Below are 24,764 nucleotides of genomic sequence, written 5' to 3'. Positions count from 1 at the left end.
CCATGCCTGCGTTTGCAAGTCCGAGGTGAATATTAATATGTTATAGTAGTAGTTATTGCAGCTGCAATTCAAATTCTGAAGAAGACAATTTACGAACACGAACCCGATATGCCTACGTCAGTACATGCCCGTTATGTAATATATTATTTAGAAATAGGTATACAAATGTAAATTCAAGAGTTTTGGAATTGTTTGTGAATGTTTACACTACCTAGCGATATGAGTTACAATATGATGACGTTTTTTGTTTTACAGACCACTGAAAAACGACATGTCATGTCTATTCAATTTGACTTATAAGTCCTCTCGAGTCAAGAAACTAGACAGAATGCAAACAAAACGTTCTTACAGCAAACCGTCTCTGAATCACAAGACATGTGATGAGCACCGAAATTACTTTCATGCAAACATCAAACTTAATGGCAGTCTATGAATTAGCACGAGCTTATTTTCAGGCACACGTAGAACTAAACAGGTATGCCTTGCATGTCAAAGTAAACTTAGAAACTTAACATCAAAGGGCGATCTTTTTCCCTTCACTAACCCGCAAGGAGTGCTGACCCGGACGGTCCAACCTTAAAATGACGGGGCATGGGGTATGCGCGATACGAGCAGTATGTGGTAATATAACACCTACAGACAGTTAACGAGTATAGGCTTCACCTCTATCGGCAACGTTATGGATGTATATGGGGTATGGACAGGATGTGTTTTCGCCTAAACAATTATCTATCTATTGTCATGTTCCGTGATTCAATGATACACCATGACCACGAATGCTAATATTGTATATTTAACCACTTGAAAGCCGTTCGAAGCGAGGCGTTGAGCTCAGCTGATCGTTCATTCCAGGTCGCTTTGTTGACGTTTTACAATCGGCACTGGAAGTGATGCCATTTGATGTTTGAATATCACTTGGAAAAATTAAATAGATTCTCATTGTATAAGTACCCATATCTATGTTGCAGTATCGCCAAGCAGGCGAAATGTGAAGGTCTTATTCAAGTTGGAAGTAGCCTAAATGTTGCGAATTTTTACAGCAACACGTGTAAGTATTTATCAGGTATATTACTGAGAGAAGTGAGAAATGTTTTCAAGAAATTGTAAAAGAAACAGGCTGTGACAAATTATGTCATCAACTAGATATCATACTACAATGTTCAATATAAAAGAAATGGAAATCACTGAAATCTATTTTGATATTTTTAGTGCATGTTGTCTAAAAAGATTTTGTGGATGAATTTTTGCTGTTTGTTGCCACATGCTTCAATGATTATATTTCAATATGACAAATAAAAGATAGGTATTATTATGGACTTTAAAAAATCAGACACAGAAGGTCCTATGTTAGTTTAAATACATATTTAACGATACTTATATCAACTGCAATGTTTCATCGTATAAATTAAAACAATATCTTCAAACTAATTTTCAATCTATATAATGATGAGTGTATTAACATTGCAGTGTCTACATCCAGTTTGCTCTAACAATCTTAAGATGATTGTAATGCAGATAAACCTCATTCTTAATTACATTAGGACTTTCTTTTTATGTTTCCTTACTCAAAAATGATGTTTCAAATTCTCACATAAACAAAATAATAATGTTATTCTTTTTTTCTCTTTACACCAACCGAAGACCCTTATATATTTATATGCATCATTGCACCAATAGATATCTGCATTGAACTTTTGAACTTGGCCAGGACCTTTCGGTAATGCCTGGGCATATTCTGAGCAGCATAATGTTTCATATCACATACAGTTTTGAACAGGCAGTAGGTGCGTAACTTTCAATTATTGTGTCAATATTTTGAGACCAAGAATCAGTAAATGTGCTACAGTAATTATCTAAAGTGCACCAAACATATGAATAAGGCATACAAGCGTTTAAATCACAGTTAGCTCTCATATTTTGAATAGCTGAAGTACAATAAATTCCAGTTCTTACATTGCCTTGATTGACGCCTTTCTGCCCATAAAAACACAACTCTATTTAGTCTACTGTCTTTTATGCTGACCAATTTCCACCAATGTCTCAAAAGTGATATGTCTAAGGACCTTAATATTCCAAAAGTAAGCACGCCACACAATCAGACCTTTGAAGGTGAGGTACATTATGACGATGTTTTACCGTCTTTAAAATTATGGAAAATTAAAACACGTCCGGTCCCTGATGGGCTTACTGTAGAATTCTAGATCTAGATCTGTATAAATATCTGATACGATCACTGAACCTAGGTTTCAAAAGAGGAGAATTATCAGTAAGTCAAAAGCAGTGTCTAATAACAAGCATTAAAAAAATAACACAAACCAAGGCAGCTCTTAAATATATGGAGACCAATTTCACTATTTGCAACTATAGTAAATAGAATTTTTAAAGTCCTGCCAACAATAATTAACGAAAATCAAAGAAGTTTTATGTCTAAACGAAACATTGGAGAACGCACTAGATTACTTTACGATATTTTGAATTTTACTGAATGCATGGAAATCTCAGGAGTGTTATTATGTAAAGACTAAAAGGCTTTTGATTCAGTAGATTGGGATTTCATTCACGGAGCTTTGACTGTTTTAACTTCAGTCCATCAGTTAAGCACTGGATAACAACCTTCTATCACGATATATAATCTAGTGTTTTAGTAAACGGGTTTCCTTTAGGTATGTTTAAAGTAACAAGAGGATACAGTCAAGGTGATCCTTTATCTCCTTTCATATTCTTGTTATGCGCTGAAATTTTAGCAATAATGCAACGCACTGATATGAAAATAAGCGGAATAAGTATTGATGATGCAGAATATCTAATTTTCCAATTAGGAGACGAAACATCTCTCATATTAGATGGAATTGAAAAATGTCCCCAAAACACAATAACAACTCTTTAAACATATGCGTCTTTCTCAGGCCTAAAAGTTAACAAAAGCAAAAGCAAGCGTTGTGGATGGGCGCACAAAAGTTGGAATTTAGATGGTCCAAAAAAAAGTTTTACTCCACTCGGTATTATTTTTACTCACAAAAATCTGGCAGAAATGGTAGAAAGAAATTACAAAAACAAAGTTAAATCTATAAAAAGCACCATGAACACTTGGTTAGCCCATGACTTGACCCCATTAGATAGAAAAAACTGTACTAAAAAGTCTTATTTGACCAAAACTAACCCACATTTTCTCAACCCTACCAAATCCAAGTGAAAGATTTATAAAGGAACTCGAAACACTGTGCTTTCGTTTTCTATGGAAAAATAAACCAGACAAAATCAGCAGAACTATTGAAATAAAACTTTATGAAGAGGGAGGTATAAGAGTGCCGGCTGTTAAAAATACAACCACTGCTCAAAAGACATCTTAGATAAAACGTTTGTTCCATTCACATCCTCACTGTAAACTTAGCACTCTTTTTATTCCAACATACATTGATTGTCTGCAAAGCTGCCAAGTTTATATTTCGGTTATTAATGATTAGACCAATGTATTCTGGAAAGATGTTCTGTATGCATGGTGAGGTGAGGTGAAATGGGATTTAACATCGCGTCCACGATTATTGCACTTATATAGCGACGTGCATGTACGTGTGTGTGTTTGTGTGGCTGCTTGTACTAGTCCGGACTGATGCCGATTTATAGTGCTAGCACACTGAGATACCATGCCGCAGTTTAACATGAATACCCCACTCAGACACAGTATACTGACTCCGAGCCGACCAGTCCTTGTTTTAACCCCTTTATGCCGAGCACCAGACAGGGTAACAACAAGTACCATCTTTTAACGTCTTTTGGTATGACGCGGTCGGGAATCGAACCCCGGACCTTCCTCTCTCCGGGCGTCTGTCTACAAATTTAGTAAGCACATGTTAATAATATAATTATGATAACCTGTATGGTATACATAGTATATGTATATATAACGTCATAATAACCCGATATCCGCTGATATAGATTTTACAAACATTACTGAATCTAACCAACCGACAAGTTTGACAACCTATATCTTTATAAACCCCTCCAACATCCACATGAAGTTGAAATTCAGCACGCATGTATGAGATATCTTCAGATTTCGATGGCCACTATCCTTGTCGTAAGAGGCGACTAATGGGATCGGGTGGTCAGACTTGGTTGATGCATGTCATCGTATCCCGATTGCCTAGATCGATGCTTATGGTGTCAATCACTGGACTGTCTGTTCCAGACTTGATTATTTACAGGCCACCGTCATATAGCTGGAATATTGCTGAGTGCGTCGTTAAACAACACATAAACAAAGAAAATGATACTAAACGAGGTGACCATAAATATAATTGCATATATATCTTCAAAAGGTTCTGGGCACTTTGGGGGGCGGTCGGGTAGCCTAGTGGTTACAGCGTTCGCTCGTCACGCCGAAAACCCGGGTTCGATTCCCGACATGGGTACAATGTGTGAAGCCCATTTCTGGTGTCCCCCGCCGTGATATTGCTGGAATATTGCTAAAAGCGGCGTTAAATCATACTCACTCACTCACTCACTCACTCACTCGCTAGGCACTTTGTCAAAAATGAAGGCAAAGGTAATCTGAAATTTACTGAAAAACAATATGTGAAATGTCAGACTTCCTCGTTGATAACATGTATTTTAACTTTGTGGGCAAAACATTCAACCAAGACATAGGCATCCCCATGGGCACATATAATTATAGTGTTCCCCTTTTGCTGATCTGTTTCTCTAAGCATATACATCGGAATTTTTCCTCGAATTTTGCAAAGACGTTTTCCTAAAAGATCTTATTTCGTTCAATAACAGTCACAAACCCAATCACCTTCTTCGGATTTTAACCATCAAAACAAGATATAAAGGTGACTATTGAGACCGCCCCGTCTGTTTCATTTTTCAATCTATGCAAAAAGAAATAAAGTGAGAAAAAAGTCTCAACAAGACTGTATTTCCATTACTCAACTTTCCCTTTCATGTCCACCAAGATTTCAAAGAGTGTCGACGCTTGCTCAAAAGTTGATTGGTCAGGGTTACAACATTCAAGGCTTCAGTAAAGCTTTTGAAAAGCATTATGGTAGACATGTGGAGAACATTTCCACATATGTTCCTATGTTTTTGAAGTTGTACACTTGACTTTCCTGTGCATGTGTTTGTGACAAGTGCGCCTTTTCGCAAACACCTGGTATCATCATTATTTGATAGTTATTCGTAAACACATGCTCATGATATAATCTGAATCGTACAATCGATTCTGCTTTTAGCAAAGATTTCCAATGAATATAGAAAGGGTTTTTTGTCGTTTATATTTAGAGAATTGTCACCTTTTCAACTTAATACGATCTATGTGGAAGATAAAAAAAACTGTCCTATTAACACCAGCAGAACACTCTGACTCGAACCTAGCTCCTTCGCACGTCCAACCCACTCACAGATATTTCCAAAGCCCTGCGACCTGGCTTATTGCGCGCCATCCTCCCCGTGATGACAAGTTTTGTTCATCCCCTTAATCCTCGGTTGACTGGCCCATACTCAGTAATTAAGAGGCCATCGTAATGAAATTGAAATAGTGCTGACTGATGCGTTAAAAGATATTCACTTTACTAAAGATTAAATAGTTAAAAATGTATTGTTTTGAAAGATGATTGGATGATTGATTATAAACGTTACTGCCCCGGTAACCAGAACTTCCTCTGTTGCTCTTCAATATAGCGCTATCCGGAAACTCCTCCCGTTGCTCTTCAGTATAGCGCTATCTGGAACCTTCCCCCGTTGCTTTTCAGTATAGCGCTATCCAGAACTTCCCGCAATTGCTCTTCATTATAACGCTATTCAGAATTTTCCGCAGTTGCTCTTCAGTATAGCGCTATCCGGAACATTCTCCCGTTGTGCTTCAGTATAGCGCTATCCAGAACTTCCTCTCGCTGTGGCTTTGAACTCATTGAACATCCTCCGTAGTCGACATCAGATTTCTACCTCATCCAACACTTAAAGAAAGAACTGTCTGGCAAGCAAATGACGATTACGTCATTCTTGCTGTGGAGGACTTACACCCCCAGTAGGAAACTTTCTACACCAATGGGAACCAGAAACTCCAGCATCGTTGGCAGCAGTGTGTGGACTTCGAAGGGGAGTATGTCAAGACTAATTAACAACGAGTCCATGCCCCCGCTATGACACAGTGACTGTGTGAATTCCAAGACAAAGTTGATTTCATTTGTGTTGATCAATGTTCCCAAATTACATCGCCAACTATTTCATTTTCCTGGCGAACCCGTGAAAGCAAAGTCAGCAGTAATGGCCATGCTATTTCATGTTTCTAACACTGGGTACGCATCGCTCTGTACGAAACCCGTAACCAACTTGGCTGACGTCACCATTCAAAACAAACAAAAACGCCCGTCCATCAAGGAGGCTTGAGCCCGGTGATGTAAACAAAGGGCACGCTATGAAAGGTTGTGCCCATGGTAGTAATATAAAAGATTTGGTGGATCAGATATTGGATGTTGTTGCACAGGTGCAATATGACTGGACAGGAATATACTCGATCAGCAAAAAATACCGTTGTCTTATGTTGGCCGATTATATGTGTCACGATATATGTGTCTTTCATTTTTCAAATCTAAGACGTCAGCTTTAACCATGGTCGTTAGTAATGTGTAATAAATTAACTTAAAGACTTTTGTCTATCATATCGAGAGCAAAATTTCGTTTTAAGGTGTAGAGCATCGAAACAATATTAACACCTAAACGAATGGACGACCATGTACCTGTGTAACATCATCTATATAAACAAATCCTTGACCTACAAAATGTAGAACATGGAATTAAAAAACAAGTTACTGATAAATCCTCGCCTGTACTTTGCTAAGCCAAGGTCAGCTTCGTGGTCATCACACGTGGGACGTATGCTTCTTGACATGAGATGGGATTGGCTTTTCAAGGCCAAGTAAATTCGACAAGACCTAGTTGTCTTTCAGTGTTTTTGTTGTGGTAGTAAGTTGCAAATATATCATAAAAGTTCGAATATCAGAGCCCACTGGGGCTTGCTTTATAGAATATGTAGAAGTAACCCATGTCGTGAGTGAGTGAGGTATTACGCAGCTGTTAGCCCTATTCCAGCCCAACCAATAATTCACACATTACATACCCATGCGGGGAATCGAACCCGGACCTTAACCAGAAGGCTACCCCACTCACCTCGTCGTAAGATCAGACAAGGAGGTTTGGTGGGTGCAAAAGGCGTAATTATTAATGTATATTTATCTTTTTTTTACCCCACATAACTATTGACGTCTATATTTATAGTATATCTGTCTATGATGTTTGACCACAGGAACAAGTGCATAAGACTTTTTAGCCTAACAAAAAAATCCAAACATATATACTACCGATAAAAAAATAGTTAATATAGGTATCGTTAATTTTACATTTACAATGCCGTGGCGTTGCATCTGATCACATTAAATCTGCTCCTGTTATCAATAGAGAATTCAGTACAATAACGGAAAGGCGAATTTCAACATCGACCGTTAAAACCTTCTCTATGTAGGCTGCCTGAAAGCAAGGCGTCCCGTGAAGGTTGTGACCTTAACAGCTTTCCATAGATGGCAAAAATTGGGGTCGGCTAGGCAACACCAGGGACGGGCGGTACGCCAATGGCTTTACACCATGATGTGTTGACGAACTTTTGCGTCCTGTCGTTGTTCCATTCGCTAGAATTATGGGCAGACATTTTAAACTGCAAGATGACAATGCCAGACCACATCGTGCCCAGGTCTTCACCGATCTAACTCCGGCGAGAAGGCATAGGACTTTGGACTGGCCCGCTAATAGTCCGGCAGAGAGGACAAAATCCAAGAATTGGGGTATAAAGTTTTTTTTATTGCTGGATTTGTTTAAGTACACATTCTAGGTTATGAAATTGACTGATGACACTCTGTCATCTTTGGGCATTTTAAAATATTCAAGATGGCCGCCAAGATGGCCGCTAAAACGTGAAAATATCTCTTCCGTGCTAATTGTATGGAATATGGGACTACTTTTGGTGCATATCACTATTGTTTTGCCTTCAACATATTAGAATATGTTATTCTTAATGAAATAGTTTCATTTGGAAATGTAATTAATCAAAATAATAGGCAATATTGTCTATGAAAACCCCCAAATCAGTATATATCGTTATATATACATTTGTTATTATATTATTCAGTGTCAACTGGGATGCTTGTGGATTTTCTAACGATTGTTAATGTTCTATAGTTACAAAATAAGATAAATTCCCACTGAAATCAAATTATAAAAAAAACAGTAAAGATAAATAAAAATAATAGTTACCTCAAAAGAGGTGCAAATAAAGCAAAACCTATATGTCTGTTATACACATGATTATGTTAAATTGTGTTAAATACTTTTAAGAAGTTCATGCCAAAACAAACTGGACAAAAAAAGATTGGGCCAATTTTTTGGAAAAAAAGAATGGAACAATTAATGACTGGTCCCTTTCAATGGCTGCCTCCAAGCTTGAACTTGACATCTCAGCAGTGGGACCAATTTTGTAAGTATTTTTCACAGTTTTCTTCAATTCAATTTATTAAAAGTATTATATAAAGTGTGTTAAATGCAAGTAGAGCATCTGATTGAAGTACATATTGCTTTACACATAGTCATAATGAGTCGTCTGCTATTCAAGGGAGACAACTCTCATATTACTATATTTTGGGGAGCAGTCATTTTTTCGAAATGAAATGTAAGGTACATATTTTCTGTTGTCAAATGGGTCAGAAATGCACAAATTTTAAATTTATACAAATTTTTCCACTTTTACAGATGGACGTGTATATTTAGTAGCAATGAGTTGCTATTTTGAGTGGAAATATGGATGTAAGGGCAAGTCAGAGAAACTTTCTACTGCAGGACCTAAGAGAATACAGACTATTATCAGCTACAGCAAACACTATGCTGATGGAAAGCATTTAGAGCTACAAAGGAACTTGGACAATGATGCCAGTGTCCAAGTACAGTGTCATAGAGGTTGTGTGTCAACATATACATAAAAAATCCATTTAAAGAGAGTTACAAAACGGTCTGTTGGTACTGAATTGAATGAACAAAATGTAAAGCGTGCTCGTCGATCTTACAGTTCTGAGTTTGACTTTATCCAACATTGTGTATTTTGTGGAGAGGACTGCACTTTGATAAAGGATAAAAAGCATCCAAATCGATGGAGGCCAGCATATTTATTTCGCCAGTTGGAATACAAATCAGAAAAAAAGTCTCTCAAGGAGGTTATCAGTGATACATGCGACGAAAGACATGATGAGTGGGCTTCTGAAGTAAGAATACGGATTGAAGGAGCTGTGAGTGATCTACATGCTGCCGATGCAATGTATCACGTTGACTGTCGTTGTAGATTTATGGGACAAAGGGCAGTGGCTAAAGCAAAGTATTCTTCTCTGTTTTCTGGAGATGACCTTGATGAACCATACAAGAAACTTGTTGATTCTGTTGTGTCAGATGAAACACGTATTTGGAACTCAGTAGAGTTGCATAAACTATATGCAGACAATGGAGGTAACAAAATGTGTCGAAAAATTTTGATTCAGAAACTAGCCCAGCAATTCAGTCGAGAACTCCTAGTGTTGTCCTCTCCTGGATATGCCAATGTTATTGCATTTCAAACAGCAGCTTCCTCTGTTCTACGATTGGCACCGGATGAAGATGATGATCTTCAAAATTCCATTACCAAGTTGTCAAAGCAGATTAAGCAGGAGACCAAACAAATTGCAACAGACAGAGGGCATTATAAAACACGACTCACATTATCAGATGCAGAGCAGGCAACTAGCAAAACCTTAATGGAACTCTTTGCCTCCTTATCATCAAACCTTGATCACACCCCTTCAGCTCTATTGATGGGTAATATGGTAACTGGAATCTTGAAGCACACCCCTACCGACTTACAGATTGGACTTGGCATAAAGTTGCGCCATTCCAAAGGTATGATCCAGTTAATGCACAACTTTCAAGTAGTTTGTTCCCATGATGAAGTTCTCAGGTTCAAGAAATCAGCTGCCCACGCTGCTGCACATGATTGTGAATTATCAGGGATCATCAATGGTGATACACGTTTCACTCAAGTTGTTGTTGACAACTTTGATGCAGATATTTCATCACAAAATGGAAAGCAGTCAACACACTCCCTAGCAATGCTTGTAGCACAGACAGGAACAACTGACAATGGATCTGTTAACTCCTCTGACATCAGAGCTCTGATCACGAGAATTAGAAAGGAAGATATGGCAGTGCCTATTGACTATGAGCCTGTCATTACTCGCTATCATGGTCCTGAGAAGCCGGCAATGCCTGAAACTGCAAGACTGAAGTCACCACTGCTTTTGAAGGTATTGTGCCAACGTGTTGTGTCATCAAATGAAGCAAAGGAGAAGGATTTTCTCTTCTTAAAGGATGCAGCAACAACAGACGAGTGCCCAGAATTCAATGGATACAACACCCGATTCTCTCGGGAAAATGGTGGAACCTTGAAACCAAGCACCTCTGCTTCATACCAACCACTCATAGACATGACACCATCACACCCTGATACCATGATGACTTCCTTAGTTGAGGCCCAGCGTCTGACTCAAATGACAGGTCAAGAGATTACCGTATTCACCTGTGATCAACAACTTTACAGAGTTGCCCTTCATGTGATGTGGGTGTATCCAGACAGATTCTCCAATGTTGTTCTACGGCTAGGAGGTATGCACCTACTGATGAGCTTCGTAGGATCAGTAGGATCACTCATGGCAAATAGTGGTTTGGAAGAGGTAATGGGAAATGTGTTTGCTGGTGTGCCAAAGATGCTGTCAGGCAAGAAATTTCCACAGAACGTCAGAGCACTTCGTATGGTGGCAGAAGAGATTTTGAGAAGTGTGCTTGCACCTGGCAGTATCAGCAGTGGCAATCAACTTCAGCTTAAACTGCAAACTCTCTCTTCAGTAAGCAAGACCACAAAGCTGTGGTTGACGTTCTCATCAAGCCTGTTTTCATTATGATGATGTATGTGAGGGCAGAGAGGGAAGGTGACTGGTCGTTGCACCTTGAAGCAGTTAAACAAATGATGCCATACTTCTTTGCTGCAGACCATACACATTATGCCAGATATGGTCTGTTCTATCTTAGGTCCACTGAAGCTATGCCCATCAAAATCCAAGAACACTTTCTTGCGGGTGATCATGTAATGAGACACATACCTGGCTACTGGAACGGTATCTGGAGTGACATGTGGATCGAAACAACATTTATGAGATATGGTCATGGGCAAGGGGGAATAATTGGAGTTACCCTGAGGCCTGAAACGCTTAAGACATGGGCATTAAGTCTCCACATTTGCACACAATTAGAGGAAGATGTGTTAAAGATCAGTCAACACAATGTGGAAACGTGACAGGAGAAACACAAAGAAGAAAACAAATCAAGAATAGACTCGGATGCCAAGGACAGGGAGAACATTCGACAGCAGCTTCAACTTTTCATTGATCCAATGAAGCCAGAAACTCATCCTGAAGATCTTGTGAACATCGTTTCCAGCAGGGTTTCTTCTTCTGCAGTTAACGTTCACGATGCAGTATCTATTGGAACAAAGCAGATGGAAAGCTTTGAGAGTGGATGGCCAAACAGCTTTCATGAAACAATTCCAAAAAAGATTGTTACAATGGATACAGCAAAGAAGCATATCAATATTGGATCAATTAAAGTTTTCGACACAAGTTTGATCTACTCTCGTGTTATTGGTCTGCAGGCCAGCTCTCGTGGTGTTGACATTAAGCATGTATTTTCTCATGAATTGGCACCAGTTCCTACTTCCATGTTCAGCGACGCTGGAGAAATGAGAGTTTGCAAGGCAAAGTCCACGATGAAACGTATTTTACAAGTACCAGTATCTTCTCGTCAAACAGATAATCAGACAACAGCCTTGATTATTGATGGATCAGCATTGCTGTGGGTCATTCGCTGGCCAGAATGGGGAACAGTCCTAGATTTTTTGCTAGGTTTCAAAGCTAACATTATATCAAAATTGAAAGTTGGAGATGTGTTCTTGGTATTTGACCGCTACAAGGAGTACAGCACTAAGGATGTCACAAGGCAGGGAAGAACAACAAATGCCAGCAGTAGAGTTCATCACATGAAGGTGTCAACAATCTTACCTCCCCAGAAGGTTACCCTCACAGTCAAAGAAAACAAACATGCGTTGATAAACTTGATTTCCCATGACCTCCTTAATGACGATGAGCTGCTTCATGTTCACACCAAAGAACACAAACTTGTCATTACAGGAGAGAATAATGTCCCACATGAAGTGTTCAATGGCATCATATCCATCAGACATGACATTGCCACAACGCATGAAGAAGCTGACAACATAATTGTCCAACAAGCAATTAAAGAAGCAGCAGATGGAATCCATCCAGTGACTGTTCTGTCAGATGATACCGACGTATTCCTCCTGCTGTTACATTTCTACTACTTACAGAATATCAAGGTACATGTATTCATGGAGTCACCTGTTCAGGAGCGCACTGTCATTGACATTGGAGCTTCTGTTTCCAAAAACGAACGTATCGTTCTTGACCTACTTGCAGCACATGCATTGAGTGGTTGTGATACAACAGCATCATGTTTTGGGATTGGTAAAGGAAAAGTGGTCAAGGCATTAAAGGACGGTCACTCTCTCTCACTGCTTGGAGATCCTACAGCAGATTTACCCGCAATCAATTTACAAGCAACTCAATTCATTGCAGTGTGCTATGGCAAACCAAACTGCACATCTATTACAGAAGCTCGCTTACAAGTTTGGGCAACCAAAACTGGAAGAGGCTGTACTCAAATTCCCAAGCTCTCAACTTTACCGCCAACAGATGAAGCCTTTTTGGAAAATGTGAAGCGGGCACATCTCCAAACCAGTGTGTGGAAGGCTGCGTTACAGCCAGACCCACCTGCGATGGATCCAACCCAGTTTGGGTTCCACAAAGACATTACATCCAAGTGCCTTCTTCCAGTTACTGTACCTGAAAGTGTTACACTAGCACCACAATATATTTTGAAACTTGTGAAGTGCACTTGTGGCAGTGATACACCGTGTAGGACAAATCGATGTGGTTGCAGTCACGCCCAGTTACCTTGCACAGTTTTCTGCTCCTGTAGCTCCAGTGTCTGCTTCAACCCACTCACAAACCGTGTTATTGATGATGAGGAAGAAACTTAAACTGATTGTATGTATGTGAAGAAAACCTTGAGCCAATATTCATTTTTGAAAGTTCAGAATAATCAATTATCCTTAAAAAGAGTCCCGTGCTTGTTGACTTTTATAATGTTTCAACAGGCATTTTGCCAGTTATCCTGCTTATTTAAGAATCAAATTATATTTTAAATGATACCAGTTCATTTAGAATACCATATTCTAATTAGTTGAAAGTAAAATATTAGTGATTTGCTCCAAAAGTGGTATAATATTCCATACTATTAGCAAGGAAGCGATATTTTCATGTTTTGGCGGCCATCTTGTCGGCCATCTTGAATATTTCAAAATGCCCAAAGATGACAGAGTGTCATCAGTCAGTTTCATAATCTAGAGTACATCATTAAACAAATCCAGCAATAAAAAAAACTTTATCCCCTAATTCTGGGTTGGGGGAAAATATTGATTTCTCTGCCGGACTATAAGTCCCCTGACATGTTCCCAATAGAGAATCTGTGGTATATTCTCCGGCGAAGAGTGTACGCCAGTGGGACCAGCAGCTGTCAGCGTGACCCAGCTTGGGGATGATCTTCAGGCGGAAAGGCGGGCAATACCAAGCCCAAGCTCAACAGTATGCCATGATGGTGTCGTGGATGTATCGACCAACATGGTAGACACACCAGACATTGATCTACACGCACGAAATTATTTTTACATCTTTATCGTCAATACACCTTCACTATCATTTCATTTAGTATATCATTCCTGTCAAACAAAACCAACTGGTTTGCTTGCTAACGTGCTAGCATGATAAATGTTGACTTGCCTTTGCATGTGTTTGTGACGGGTGCCACCGGAGGGGCAGGATGTTTCGCAAACACCTGGTATCATCACTATTTGATAGTGATTCATAAACACATGCTCGTGATATAGTCGGAATCGTTCCAAGAGGTGTTTTTGGTCCCTTTTTTAATTACAATGTTGAGAAATAGTCACGGAATTGACACAATATTTGTACGTCACTGTCCAAAACAACATTAAGGATTTCGCTGCACGACATCGTGCATTGTCAAAATAGAAATCAGGTCATTATTGTGCTCCCGAAACCTACCACCTGTGAGCTATACATGTCTTATTTCTGTGGCGTCGCGTGTCTATAAATATGTTACGTAAATACCACCATTCAATGCAACACGTCCTACACCCTACACTGCATTAGGACCTCGAAGTACGAACACCGTCATAGTAAGTAGTAGTACTTACTGGACTCAACTGGACTAACACTTCTGAAATGAAAAGTATTTAAAACTTAGATTTATTAATTTATATTATATGAAAAAAATTATGAATGGATCACTGAAAAACAGTGTTAGCACCGTGTGCTCGCAAAATGATAAGCACGTCCTGTCCTAACGTTGTCACTTCCTACTTACACAATTTGCATAAAAAGTAAGTGTTTGGTGCCTAACAGTACTTTTGCCATACGACGGCTGGCCAAACGCTTATAAAATACATCGTTTAAAAAACAGCTGTATCTTTTTGACGCTATTATTAAACCAATTCCTTTTTAGGGATAAACTGGGGTTTGAAAATGTAAAACACACTGAAGATATTCCTGTACAATTGGACCGCCTCCGTGGTCTAATGGTACAGCATCCGACCGGAGGTCCCGGGTTCGATCCCCAGCCGCGTCATACCAAAAGACTTTAAAAGATGGTACTTGTTGTTACCCTTATTGGCGCTCGGCATTAAGGGGCTAAAACAAGGAGTCAGTCGGCTCGGAGTCAGTATACTGTGTCTGAGTGGGGTATTCATGTTAAACTGCGGCATGGTATCTCAGTAGGCTAGCACTATAAATCGGCATCAGTCCGGACTAGTACAAGCAGCCACACACACACATACACGTGCATGTACGTCGCTATATAAGTGCAATAATCTTGGACGCGACGTTAAACCCCATATCACCCCACCTCCTGTACAGTTCCTTGAAAAATTCTTACCAGAAGAGTGAGTGAGTTGGTTTTAACGCCGCTTTTAACAGTTTTCCAGTTATATCACGGCGTGTCTGTTTAATTCGGGATGAAAGCCCGAAGTGATGCGGGTCTCAGATGTTTACCACTTTGGTGAAACCCACGAGCACGGATATGGTGCTGACAAACCTAGAAACAAAATGTATTACATTTCTAAGCTGTATTTAATTCTCCTAAGCTATCAATATTTAAAAAATCATGTAAATTTACATATATTATTCAAACTGCCAATACATTCTCATTTCATTTTGTACCTAATGCACCGAGGCTCTCAACCTGAAAGAAATATAGTCTTGTCCTGTCCGTCCCGTCCCGTACCGTCCCGTCCCGTCCCGCCCCGTACCGTACCGCCCCGTACTGTCCTGTCATGTCCTGTTCTGACCAGACCTGTCCTGTCCTGTCCTGTCCTGTCCTGACCTGTCCTGTCCTGTCCTGACCTGACCTAACCTGTCCTGTCCTGTCCTGTCCTGTCCAGTCCTGTCCTGTCCTGTCCTGTCCTGACCTGTCCTGTCCTGACCTGACCTGTCCTGTCCTGTCCTGTCCTGTCCTGTCATGTCCTGTCCTGTCCTGTCCTGTCCTGTCATCCTGTCCTGTCCTGTTGTCCTGTCCTGTCCTGTCCTCCTGTCCTGTCCTGTCCTGTTCTGTCCTGTCCTGTTCTAACCAATCGAAATGGGTTCGTTATATCCGTGCTGAGAGTATGATGTGATGCTTTATAAACTTGGCATCCTGTCTTCTGGACTATTTAAAAGATGGTTAATATGTGCTATCCGATCTTTTCCAGCCAGCCATGAAGTTTATACTCGTTACTGCTCTCCTTGTGGTGGCCGTCGTAGCAGACCAACATCACGACTACACCAACTCGTCATTATTTGCCGACTATCTGAACGAGATACGGGACAGTGACGACTTCAAGAGGTTGCCTGGTGATTCACAGACTCTCTTCAACAACCTGGTGTCGGCGGCCGTGCAAGGATCGACCGAGCTGACTGCTCTATTAGATGAAATCGGATTTGTCAAGCTTCTCGAATTATTCGACCGTAGGTATCAGTGTACACTCGGGTTTATTCGGCCTATTCTTCCACCTTAATACCACGGAAAACACAAGTGTAGTGATATCAGATAATTTCCCTGTATTCCAATTACTGACGGATCCCGCCTAATCACATGACGTACAACATGACGGCCGGTTTTGAAAACAGCCTAAAGTATAAATTGTTTGATAGGCATTACTTAGAAGTTGACGGAAGACAAGATAGACACAATTTTTATGGATAACAACTTCTTTAATGTCTTCCAGCTATGTGTTTTCTGTCCATCGAGTTGTGACAGCACCATCCCTTTGTTGTCACACCTACCTATGTTATCCGACTCATGTATACTATTGTTGCTACTGTTAATCCTATAGTAGGTGTTAATCCCCCACCTACTATATATATTCTGCAATAGGTCCCCGATTCAGTCTTGCTTGACAGCGGTATAAGGATCTATACCGAAACGTCGCTTTTCACAGTATTAAAGAAGTTGTTATCCATAAAAATTGTGTCTAGCCTAAAGTATGTTTAATAATAATCAAAAGCTAAATACGAAGACTTTTAACATTTTATGTGAGAGGCGAGTCTGCGTCACGTGATAGTCACGTGACTAAGACTAGTTCCAAAATGGACTCCTCCATGTGCTGTGAGATGACGTAATAGGGGTGAGCCGAGTGGTATCAACGTTTCAAACGAAAACGTAACCGGTTGTCAATTACAGACGGATGAACGTTTACGAGTTAGTGAGTGGGTGAGTTGTGTTTAACGCCGCTTTTAACAGTATTCCAGTTATATCGCGGCGTGTCAGCTTGGTGTGGGAGGAGGGCCCGAAGTGATGAAAGAATCAGACGTTTACCACTTTGGGATATGACGTAGGGATATGACGCAATGTTTAAAAATACTCAGGGACAAAAACTTACAAGACATGGTTATTCGATGGTGATGCATTTGATCGGGTATCATAGTTATGTTTTTTACCTGAAGTTTGCAGTGTTTTCGGCGATTGTTTTCAGCCTAGTTACGTTTTGATAACGTTTGTAATTTCTTGATCAAATCCAAATTTAAAGTAATTACTTTCTGTTGCCCATTGGTTTATATTGTGAGCGCCGTTGAGCACCTTGTGATCGAAACCAGGCTTTATATAAATCTTGCTTCAGTAGTTTATTAGTATTACTATTGCGGGAATCCAACAGACTATATGGAGACTGTTACTTTCAGTTCTGGATGAAGATGACATTCCTCACTTAGAGGGGTACTTGTCCGCGGTAAGTACTGCATAAGTAACTTCAATCTAGGGACACAGATTAGTTTACAGTGCCACGTTCGTTTGTTGTTTAACGCCACACTCAGCAATATTCCGTCTATATGACGGCGGTCTGGAAATAACTAAGTCTGGACCAGACAATCCAGTTATTAATATCATGAGCATCGATCCCCGCAATTGGGATCGATGACATGCATCAACCAAGTCAGCGAGCCTGACCACCCGATCCTGTTAGTCGCCTCTTACGACAAGCATAGTCGCCTTTTAGGGCAAGCATGGGTTGCTGAAGACCTATTCTACCCCGGTGTCTTCACGGGTATGCATGTCGGTAACCACTGGTACCGTTTATCCCTGTTAGGATTCGGGTGTGGGATTTGTCCTCAGTAACCTGAATATATTAATACCATCTGATCAGCGCGTCAAGTAATAAATCACTATAACGTGTTCCTATATATTCTGCTTTCTCCTCTTTCTGTTTTAAGTTTCAAAGTGGCCTGGTGTACTTATTGGATGAATATATAACATAGGCTTTCTGAAAAATATAAATAAGAATTAAAAAAATCTACATGTATGTCTTTTTCGAACATTAAAAATGCCAATCGGTCCGGTATTGGTTCAAGTAATACCTGGCTATTGTCAGTCCCAATACAAAGATTACAGCAGCTGAACAAGAAAGTTTGAGGTATAACATTCCTCTCCAGCTGCATGCTCAATAAAACGACATTAGTCTTCCTGGAAACAGCTGTATCCAGGCTGACTGGTGGTTGATAGTACTAGCATCAACCATTCCCTGCATTAGGGTACACAATAACAAGGGTCAAAGGTTGTAATGATGTAGGTGTGATGGCGGCCTGTAAATAACCATGTGAGGACCAGACACTGATACTGGTAGTCAGTCAAGTCATCGAGGATGACCATCCGATCTATGCAGTCGTCTCCTCAAAAGCAGCATAGGTTACTGGGGCCATGTTCTTGCCCGGAATCCCCAGTGTGAGACCAGCATAGGTTACTGGGGACCTGTTCTTGCCAGGAATCCCTAGGGCGAGGCCATCATGGGTTACTGGGGACCTGTTCTTGCCAGGAATCCCCAGTGTGAGACTAGCATAGGTTATTTGGGACCTGTTCTTGTACGGAATCCCCAGTGTGAGACCAGCATAGGTTACTGGGGACCTGTTCTTGCCAGGGATCCCCAGTGTGAGACTAGCATAGGTTATTTGGGACCTGTTCTTGTACGGAATCCCCAGTGTGAGACTAGCATAGGTTACTGGGGACCTGTTCTTGTACGGAATCCCTAGGGCGAGGCCAGTATAGGTTACTGGGGACCTGTTCTTGTACGGAATCCCCAGTGTGAGACTAGCATAGATTACTGGGGACCTGTTCTTGCACGGAATCCCTAGGGCAAGGCCAGCAAGGGTTACTGGGGACCTGTTCTTGCCCGGAATCCCTAGGGCGAGACCAGCATAGGTTACTGGGATCTGTTCTTGCCCGGAATCCCCAGGGTGAGACCAGCATAGCTTACTGGGGACCTGTTCTTGAAAGGAATCCCAGTGTGAGACCAGCATAGCTTACTGGGGACCTGTTCGTGCCAGGAATCCCAGGGGTGGAGACCAGCATAGCTTACTGGGGACCTGTTCTTGAAAGGAATCCCAGTGTGAGACCAGCATAGCTTACTGGGGACCTGTTCGTGCCAGGAATCCCAGGGGTGGAGACCAGCATAGGTTACTGGGGCCATGTTCTTGCCCGGAATCCCCAGTGTGAGACCAGCATAGCTTACTGGGGACCTGTTATTGCAGACATTGCCTGATACCAAACTGTCATTGTTGGCAAATTCAGGCGCAACATTTTAAACGAAAAAGTACCTGGTTTTGTTGCTGTAGCTAAAATGTATATAATCTCGATACAAAAAAGAAACATATCGATACCTAACGGCTGGTGAGGCATAGGACAATAGCTACACTCCAACAAGATCATACATGTATATCTTTTTTAGCACTTGAGGCCTGGGTTCGTAGATGTGTCCCCAAAATCTGACATACTCACGACACCTGGCATTCTCTCGACAACTGGGGCCATATCTAAGGTAAGAAGTTCAACTGTAATTGTGCAACACATCTCTGAGCCAGCGACGGATTAAAAATTTAGAAATTGGGTTTTGTTTGCTTTCTGTTTTGTAGTTGACGCCCCAGTCAGCAATATTTCAGCCACCGGTATATCACGGCGATCTGTTATGTAACCACCCTGAAACCTCTCTGAAATAATATTCCGGCGTCCATGAAATGAGTGGGCTAATATTGCTTTACGCTGCATCGGTAATATTGCAGCTAATAGCGCTGATATGTTATTGAAACTCGGTTGGAAAATGTACTGTCATGCCATGACAGGTTAACTATAGTAATATGAAAGAATCGGGTGTTCTTTAACTTATTTTAAGTAGTATATATAATGACATGGCAATGACAATACTCCTTTATACACAGAAACGTCAAAGTCAGCAAGACTTGTACAGCTTTATGAAGGATCTACACATCATCAACTTGATTTTGGAAGACCTCAATGACATCGACAAGCAGATATTTATCGAGATGATGTTCGCCGCGCAGCACGATCAACTCACCCAATACATCGCCACAAAGGGATACAGTGCGGTCTTGCTGTTAATGTCCAGTAAGTGGATAGACTTACTTGCATGTCCCTAAGTTTGTTTGTTTGTTGTTTAACGCCGCACTCAGCAATATTCCAGCTATATGAAGGCGGTCTGTAAATAATCGAGTCTGGACCAGACAATACAGTGGTTGATACCATGAGCATCGATCTACCCAACTTGGATCGATGACTTGCAAATCAGCGAGCCTGACCACCGATCCCGTTCGTTGCCTCTTACGACAAGCATAGTCGCCTTTTACGTCAAGCATGGATTGCTGAAGACCTGATACCCCGGATCTTCACGGATTTCTTACAAAAAAAAAGAAAATTATTAAGTCAAAGCAGCAATAAGAGCAACTGCAAGCACCGCCACCAAAGGCAAAACTCTACTTTAGAGGTCCCATAGAGGTCCATCTCCAACTCCACATCTCCACATGACACCAATAGGAGCAATACAAAGTCTCCCTCACGTTCATATGATACACCTCCTGTGGAAGCACCAAGAATCCATAAAACGTTATACAATAGAATTGCAGAGGTCTTGAGAAGAATGTAATGAACTATAGGTATTGATTCAAGATTGGCTTTTTGTCTCCAAGAAACCTTCCTAAAACACACATATCAATTTGATATCCGTCAATCCAGTTCTTTCCCCTCCTGGTGATAAAGTTACAGCAGGTTCTTCTTGCCAGATGAGGCAGGACATAAACCATAGCCCTGCTCCACTTAATACTTATCTTCAAACTGTTTGTGACGGGTTCCATCGGTGGGGCAGGAGACCCTCACCTTTTCTCGAACACCTTGTGTCATCACTATATGATAGTGATTCACAAACACATTCTCATGATATAGTCGGAATCGTAAAATGCTTTGGACAGAGATTTCTTATGAATATGGAAAGGGTTTTGTAGCTTTTATTTATTAACACAAACGTCCATGTCTAACATTATTGCAATCCTAATGCAATCATATTGTTATCATGTGTACGTTGCATCGATCATTGGAGCTTAAAAAATTATCAGCTTACCCATCGACAACACCGACCAATAGATGATAACAATATCTCATATTCCAATTTCAGATGTCGATGCTGATCAGGCTAAAGAGTTCAACCATCTGGTGGAGGAGGTAAGCAAAACCCACATCGTCTTGTTTCACATTAACGCTTCTCTGTGTGATCTTGTAGTTCAAACTTTGGAGTTCAAACACATCCGTTGCTACGTTCTTATTCACTCAATGCCTAATGTAATATTGATAGAATATGTAACATGTAACACTAATAATGATAAATATATGAAATATGTATTCTTCAATTGACTAAAACACTTATGTGTTTTATTATCGTGGTGTGTGTATGTATGTATGTATGTATGTATGTATGTATGTATGTATGTATGTATGTATGTATGTATGTATGTATGTATGTATGTATGTATGTATGTATGTTTTTGTTGGGTTTTTGTGTGTGTGTGTGTGTGTGTGTGTGTGTGTGTGTGTGTGTGTGTGTGTGTGTGTGTGTGTGTGTGTGTGTGTGTGTGTGTGTGTGTATGTATGTATGTATATGCAACACCCAATTTGAATACCCAGATAGAATTACTGATACCCAATGATTTTAAAATGCATGGGTAAAATACCCACAACACCAAAAGCTTATCTGGCCTTTTGAGTTCAGTCTGTCATCGTTCTATATATCCTATGCTATATCCTATGTTGCAGCACCTCAAGAAGGAAGCGGCTATGGTGGGCACACTGGTTGGCTGATTGTCTGATTGTTATTGATACGCCTTGGGAATGAAACAGAATAAAATTTAATCAACACTTTACCTGACACAGATCTCCATGTTTGCTTAACCTATTAACACACATTTGGGCGCTGGTTTTGTTCCTTGTATGACGGACCGAGTCTGTAGTCTAGTGGTAGGCCGTCCACCCATGCTGAGAGCAGAAGGTCGGAGTTCGATCCCCGGCCGCGTCAAACAAAGTGAGGTTAAAAAGATGGTACTTGTTGTTGCCCTGCCTGGCGCTCGGCATTAAGGGGCTAAAACAAGGACTGGTAGGCTCAGAGTCAGTATACTGTGTCTAAGTGGGGTATTCAAGTTAAACTGTGGCATGGTATCTCAGTGAGCTTGCACTATAAAATCGGCATGTCGCTATATAAATGCAATAATCTTGAACGCGACGTTGAACCCCATTTCACCTCACCTTCTTGTATGACGGCACTGTAAATAATCGAATCAGACAAAAGTGTTTGATATGAGCGACGTCCTCCGCACCCGGTATACGATGGCGCTGTACACCAAGTCACCGATCTGCAAGTCGCCTCTCTATAGTGCCTGGGACATATTCTACCTCCAATGGGATAATGCTGTAAACAATAAATGCATTTATTATATACATTCGAGTGTATAACTATAACGGTAAGGGGAAGGTCAAGCTCGTATCTGTCACGCGAATACAGCCTGAATAAAACAGTAACAAGCTATAAGAAAGTTGAACACAATTAACAACGTGTTGGTCTGACGTTGATTATTGAATAATATGCATACTCGTATATGCAAGGGGCCGACGTATGGTTCTCAGTAGGAAGTGACAACTTGGAGACGATGGCTTGCGGTATATACAGTTTTACTTTATACATGTAGATATATACATACAAAAGACACTATGTGCCAGGTCAGCACATAGTGGTAGTGGTTGTTGTCTAGGTGCCCCGGAGCACCCAGCCTAACCCTAGCTAGACGAAGGGTAAGACCCTTTTTTCCGTCAATCTCTCTGGACCAAGGGTTATATAGCCAAGGTCACCTGACATTTAGTAAGTAATAAATATAGATATAAACAGTAATTCATCAGTGACATACTTGCACATCTCGTTCAGGATGGCAGAAGGTCGATGTACACAAAAATGGGGATTAACATTTAAGATTAGCATCTTTTAAATAACAGCAATTAAGTGTTTCAAGGCATATAGATGTCATGGCTCCAGGGTAATGAGCCTTTGCAATTAAATGTTCTTCAGACAATGGGTGTCGTAAATCAGTCGCTATGACCCTATTATCATGAATTCAGAAATAATTAACAAACAAATGTAATCAATCTATTGAAACATCTGGCACCTTAACCTTAAAAAACAACAAGTCCAAACAAATCTAATAATATTTAATGTGTTGTCTCCAGCGACGTCATTCCATTGTCCCGACATTGTCTTTATACATCTTCTGTAGGGAATAAGGGTTTGCAGTTTAAATGATCCCTCTTATCTGTCTTGTACCATCAGCTTCCTGCCCTCAGTCCCCTGCAGTTTTTCAACCATTCATGCAAAGCCTGTCCCCACAATATGCCATATGGTTACTGTTGACTGATGAGCGAAGGGTCCTTCAATAACCCCTCTCGAGCCCCTGTTCAGCTATATTGTGTCCAGCAAGTTGAGAATGAGTAGCCTTGCTGCGGTTTAAAACTTTTATTAACAATGTAGCAAACTTTGAGTAAACTGCAAATATAATTCCGTTTTATGCAATCTTAATATATCAGTTTTATATCATCTTAATCCAACCTATTTTGGGATACTATTGAAATAAACTGCTTGAGCATATAGAGCGCCATATTTTGTTGAAAGGCTGTTGTCGGGGATTCCATAAATTCAGATCGACAACCCACTCCTAACACTGGACTCAACCCCTGCCGCTCCACTCAAAGTATTTGATAACACCAAAGAGTTTGCGTTTTATTAAGTCATGATAGAATATAGATAAACATACAGTGTTTTCAATGTGAAGCTAGGTTGCCTGTAGATTAAACCGCGCTAAATTGAACATTTGAAATCGTCACGCCGCGCGTTCTGTTCCAGATTCAGTTTAGCGCGGTAACCTAGTTCTACATTGAAAACACCGTATGTTTATCTCCTAATTATTGCATCTGTATTATTTGGAAATGGTTATAGATACTTGATAAAGTGATAATATAAGTCCCTGTGCTTATAATTAAACTTTCAGTTGTTTGGTTTTTCAATCCGTCTTGGAATAGTGTGTCGTCTGCTAGCTGGGAATGTTACACATAGCATGACCTACCAGGCTACATAGGCGCTGATAAACCACAAGGTCGTTTCAGATTTTTTTTTTCGATTTCTAATTTGCATCAAAGCCTCCGCCTCGGTCATGAGTGAGAATGCAAAACCTTTAAGTCGATTCAGGCCTCCAAGTGTGCTTCCCTTATGGCCTTCTTCCACGAGCTTACATTCTCAGTCAAGACCTCGGAGTCTGTTTTTAACCTCCACTAAAATCCCTCGTACCTGTTCTATCCTACACATGGTCACTGCCTGTTTCGGGGAAAGACTTAAGAGTGTTTGATATTATGAGCAGCAACCCGTGCAGCCAGGGTAGGTTGACACGCAATCACCACCAAGGTAAGATGACACGCAATCCCCAGCGAGGTACGATGACACGCAATCCCAACCAAGGTACGATGGCACGCAGTCCCCACCAAGGTACGATGACACGCAATCCCCACCAAGGTACGATGACACGCAACCCCCAACGAGGTACGATGACACGCAATCACCACCAAGGTACGATAACACACAATCCCCACCAAGG

General features: G+C 40.7%; 1 protein-coding gene across 1 annotated transcript; it reads left to right on the top strand.

The window, feature by feature from the left end:
* The first annotated feature begins 14,384 nt into the window (after positions 1-14,384).
* LOC139445805 (uncharacterized) lies at positions 14,385-21,997 on the top strand. Its single transcript, XM_071227031.1, has 7 exons — positions 14,385-14,452; positions 16,019-16,274; positions 17,487-17,533; positions 19,523-19,612; positions 20,010-20,196; positions 21,257-21,303; positions 21,892-21,997. Exons 2-7 carry the CDS (start codon positions 16,025-16,027, stop codon positions 21,934-21,936), a joined length of 666 nt encoding a protein of 221 aa, XP_071083132.1. The 5' UTR covers positions 14,385-14,452; positions 16,019-16,024; the 3' UTR covers positions 21,937-21,997.
* Positions 21,998-24,764: the final 2,767 nt, after the last annotated feature.

Source organism: Haliotis cracherodii, unplaced genomic scaffold (genome assembly GCF_022045235.1).
Source record: "Haliotis cracherodii isolate W230 unplaced genomic scaffold, xgHalCrac1.p SCAF_6, whole genome shotgun sequence".
NCBI classification, from domain to species: Eukaryota; Metazoa; Mollusca; class Gastropoda; order Lepetellida; family Haliotidae; genus Haliotis; species Haliotis cracherodii.
The sequence above is the reverse complement of the archived record's forward strand: the minus strand, read 5'-3'. Positions and strand labels throughout refer to the sequence as shown.

Bases quoted from the DNA above. Each gene is read 5' to 3' on its own strand.
- LOC139445805 (XM_071227031.1), top strand. From the start codon at position 16,025: ATGAAGTTTATACTCGTTACTGCTCTCCTTGTGGTGGCCGTCGTAGCA. The intron at 19,613-20,009 runs GTAAGAAGTTCA...CTTTATACACAG, and splicing joins CAACTGGGGCCATATCTAAG to AAACGTCAAAGTCAGCAAGA. The intron at 21,304-21,891 runs GTAAGCAAAACC...CCTATGTTGCAG, and splicing joins TCAACCATCTGGTGGAGGAG to CACCTCAAGAAGGAAGCGGC.